Source organism: Euphorbia lathyris, chromosome 8 (assembly GCF_963576675.1).
Source record: "Euphorbia lathyris chromosome 8, ddEupLath1.1, whole genome shotgun sequence".
Taxonomy (NCBI): Eukaryota; Viridiplantae; Streptophyta; class Magnoliopsida; order Malpighiales; family Euphorbiaceae; genus Euphorbia; species Euphorbia lathyris.
In genome coordinates, this window is record NC_088917.1 from 29,954,502 (window position 1) to 29,959,449 (window position 4,948).

Sequence of the window (4,948 nt, forward strand, 5' to 3'; positions counted from 1 at the left end):
ATGATTTTGCCTATCTTGTTCATCATCCTTTCTTTCCAATCTTGTTCTTCATATGCACTAGTGCAAGATTTCTGCGTAGCAGACACATCAAGTGCAGGGCCTGGGGGGTTCAATTGCAAGAAACCTGCTGATGTAACAGTAGCAGATTTTGTGTTCTCAGGATTAGCAACTCCTGCTAATTATACAAAACTTGTCAAAGCTTCATTTACACCTGCATTTGTAGACCAATTGCCTGGATTAAATGGCCTCGGAGTTTCGATTGCTCGTTTCGATTTGGAGGTTGGGGGGTTTTTTCCAATGCATTCACACCCCCAAGCTACTGAGGTTTTTGTTGTGACTTCAGGGGCAGTGAATGCAGGTTTTATCTCATCTGCTAATGTTGTTTACTCTCAGAATCTTAAGGCAGGAGATGTGTTTGTAGTTCCTCCTGGGTTATTGCATTATGTTATAAATGCAGGTCAGACTCCTGTTCTTGGTTATGTTACTTTTAGTTCTCAAAAACCTGGTATTCAGCTTATGGATTCTGCTCTTTTTGGTAATGGATTGCCTACTGATGTTCTTGCCAAAGCTACTTTTCTTGATGCTGATCAGATTAAGAAGCTTAAGGGTGTCTTTGGGGGCACTAATTAGCCTCAATTCTTCTAAGAAAAGTAGATCCTGTGTAATAGATCGATCAATGAAAAATGAGATGCATGTATGGTTTCATCGGAAAATAATGTAAAGAAGAAACAAGAATTTTGCGATTGTTATATTTTCATTGATAATGTCTAATAAATTGGGATAATACTAAATTTTATTGTAGTTATCGCTTGTTAGTTCGTTATTCCTTTGATACGAATAGTTTTAATCTAATAAAATAAAATGGAAACTTAATACCAAAATTCTTATTTCCTTGTGCAAAATTACCACTAGTTCATGTAACACCAAAAACAGATGAATTTACATTTTCATGTATTTCCATAGATGGCAAACAATCCAACATTAAAATTTGAGCCATCGGTAGAGGATGGTTTACGATTTTAATCCATAGATCGGTTAGGCGACAACCAAGAGAAAACAATTGAAATCATTAAAAAATAAAAAATAAATTGGAAACTTACCAAAGAAAAGAGCTATAATAAGAAAAATGAGAAAGAGATTGTTGCATGTCAAATACACAATTGGCAATTGCATGTATATTGAATTATCGTCTCCACGGGGATATAATGGAACTAAAATGTATGAGATCACTATTGAAAAGGAGTTTAAAAGAGTAACACAATTTTTGAAGTATGAATTCTACTGTTAACGAACAAAATAAAATATAGTAACTAGATTTAACAAATATGTTGCAACAGCGGTAAGAATGATATTAAAACTGCACATGTTGAAGTTAAGACAGACACATTCATGAGACGACAGTTTTCATGAATAGGTTGCATCAGTACAATTGGTCATATCTCACTTTATAAATAATCCATTGGTTAGTTCTAACTTGAGGACTTTTTTTTTAACTACCAATATTATCAACCAAAGTATACAATATGATATTATAAATAATTCATAGGTTAGTTCTAACTTTACAGTAGTTTTTATGAATAGGCTGCATCTGTACACTATAATATTTGAATTTCTAATCACTCACTTCTTTCAAACTCACTAGGAATGAAAGAATGGATGTAAGAAGACAATATAAACTTTTACACAAATGAAGTATTCTTTCTTCTCAACATTTTTAATTTTTTCCTTGAACATTTGAATAATATGGATTGGCTATGTATATCCAATTTGGTGATGGCTTGGCTATTTATAGCCAATTTCTACTTTACTCTTATTATTAAAAGATAAGTTGGCAAATAATTTGGAGATGTGTGCTACTCTTATTGATTTTTATTCTATTTTAATTGACTACATTCTTGTTTTTTATATATGATTATTAATCCAAATGTGAATATTAATTAGGAAAATGTATAAAAATAAAACTTGTGGTTTGTCCGATTTATAAATATAGTCCCCGTGGTTTAAAGTTTATAAATAGGGGTTTGCAATTTGTGGATTTTGCAATTAAATGATATGAGAGTCAATTTTTCGGCCAAACAATACTTGTGGTTTAATTAATTTATAAATTTAGACCTTGAATTTTAGATAATTTGCAAAGTCATTCTTTTTAATTGCTCCAAATCGCTTCATTTTGGGGTAAATAGTCACGACAATAATTTTTGAATGAATGGCTGAATTTGAAGCCTACAAAAAGCATAGACCCCTGTTTGCAAGCTTTTAAACCATGTGGATTGTCTTTGCAAATTGGTCAAACCATAAGGTTTATTTTTTGTACTTTTTTCTATTAATTATTTATAAACATAATTTTTAACAATTAAGAGCTCAATAATTATTATAATAAAAAAATGGATTGGTGACCGCCTATGTCGACTCCCCCAAGAGCTGGCACTAATGGTCGTAGCCAAATGAGGCAGTATGGTTGCTGCTCATTTGAAGCTTATCGATTCACTGGAGAATCAAGAAATGCTTTAGCAACATATATGGGTGACAGAATCGTGCCTCATGCTAAACATTGATATGTATTAGCAAATGAGCACATAAGGTTGTTATTAGGTTCTTGTTACGTTCATATAAGATATTCATTCAGTGAGAGTAATCATAATGTTTTTCTAGAGTTCACTTATGATTTGTGAACCAAATGATGAATTCAGGCTCACTACCATGTCTGAATGAATTTACAAGATCTCACTCATAAAAAGTTGATTAAATCAAGTTAGAATATGCTCGGAATAAATATAATGGTTATATAAATTATGAAACTATTGATTAAATGTGATCGGGTCGAGGCTGATTTAATTTTATTAAAGTCAGGTCTGTGATAAGCCCAATTGATGGAAATTTGGTCAACATCATCAAAACTTATATTTTATTGGATAAAATATAGATGTATTAGTTTATGATTAATTTTATATATATATATATATATATATATATATATATATATTAGATTATGTTAAGGTTTAAGGGGGTTGTTTTAGCTTTTCAGAACAGCTTTTAGCATTTCACTCCAAACTGTAAAAAAAAAATATAGTGTTTCGTTAGGTTTATAAAACAACATCATTTAACATCTATACTTCTATACTATATATAATAGTGGAAGCAGAGAGAATTTGCAAGGAGTGTTTTAGAGGCTTTTGGCTTAGTTGGCATCGTAGGAACAAAGTGAATAAATGAGTTAATTAGTTTTAATTATCTCTATGTAATTAGTACTATATTAACATATTATTTATTGTCAATTAATAATCCATCAATTAAAGTAATAAAAGAAACTAAGAGTTACAGGAAGATAAAAAAAAACACAAAGCGAAGGAAATCCAAAAGTCATAAATAAATCTATATATATAAAGCATGATAGATAGTATTACATCATTATATTCACTGGCCACCGAAAATCAAAGTCCTCATCAACATTTAATTTTGATTATGTATTAGTTTTGTTCTTAATCTTATAATTTTGTTCTTACTTCAAATAATATAGTCTTATAATTTTGTTCTTACTTCATTAAGAGATTAAGATTTATTTAGGAGTGATTTCCATTGATAAACTGTATTAATAACATTTTTTTAAAAAATTATTAGGATTTATATTTTGATATCTCCAATTGAAGAAATCCGATGGAAATAGAAGATGTATAGACAGCTGAAATCGGAAAAAGGAATTGTGTCAAAAATTACAGGAAATCTTTATGTTTTCAAAGGTAATTATTCGATTTTTTTTTCATATGTAGTAGTTATTTTGTTCTCAATTATGTTGTTCCACACCTCCTCCTGCCTTATTTTTGTTTATTTCATCATTATATTTATTGGCCATCGAAAATCAAAGACCTCATCAGCCTTCAATATTGATTATGTATTAATTTTGTTCTTAATCTTATAATTTTATTCTTACTTCAAATATAATTTTGTTCTTAATTTCAGTAAGAGATTCAAATTTATTTAGAAACGGTTTCCATTGATAAACTCTATTAATAGAATTTTTTTCAAGAATTGGGAGAATTTAGACTTTGATATCTCCAATTGAAGAAATTCGAATAGAAGAGGCATACACAGTTTAAATCGGGAAAAGCAAATGTGTAAAAAATTACAGAAAATCGTTATGTTTTCGAAGGTAATTATTCGATTTTTTTCATATGTAGTAGTTATTTTGTTCTCAATTGTGTTGTTCCACACCTCTCGCTGCATTATCTATGTTTTCTATTTTATTTGTGTGTTTTTTCAAAATGACTAAATAAAGAATTTGTATATTTTCATTCTTTTTTACTATAAGTTGTTAGGTGTAATCATTTCGATTGTTAAGTCTAATTAAAATTTGGATTTTCGTCTTTATATGAACTCAATTGTTAGGTTTAATTGGAGTGAGATTAATTTTCCAAATTCAGAATTTGGTCAAATCTGCTAATTTTTCTAATTTGGGTTTATTTAACTCATATGGATTGAATTTTTTTATTTTTATCTATTTTTGGTACGAATAGCTATAAAGTTTCACACAATAGTTGTTTATTGAAATTGAAGACATATTGAAGAAAATAATTAAAGAGGTATTGAAACATTATACTTACAATGAAATTTATTTCAATTATAAATCATGTACTATATATATATAACATATCTACAACAGTGGAACTAGAGAGAAATTATTCAGGAGAGTTTTAGAAGTCTTTTTTTTATCAGTTGTTAAAATAGTAATAAAGGAAAATTAAAAATAGTATATCTAATCTAATTTATATTTAATAGATATAATAAAATAACTTACAAATTATCCCAACGAAAAAAGTTTATATAACGATAAAAAATATGTAAAGATCTATTGAAATTCCATTCTTTTAACTTTAATAAATAGAATTAAAAAAAATATTACTGGAAAAAAAATTGGCGCAACGGTAAACGTTGTTGTCGTGTGACCAAGAGG

The 4,948-nt window shown here is 28.7% G+C and overlaps 1 protein-coding gene across 1 annotated transcript; it reads left to right on the top strand.

Annotated features, from left to right (window-relative positions):
• LOC136203647 (auxin-binding protein ABP20-like) lies at positions 1–801 on the top strand. The gene has a single exon (XM_065994846.1). It carries the CDS (start codon positions 1–3, stop codon positions 628–630), a length of 630 nt encoding a protein of 209 aa, XP_065850918.1. The 3' UTR covers positions 631–801.
• The last annotated feature ends 4,147 nt before the right edge of the window (positions 802–4,948 follow it).

Bases quoted from the DNA above. Each gene is read 5' to 3' on its own strand.
- LOC136203647 (XM_065994846.1), top strand. From the start codon at position 1: ATGATTTTGCCTATCTTGTTCATCATCCTTTCTTTCCAATCTTGTTCT.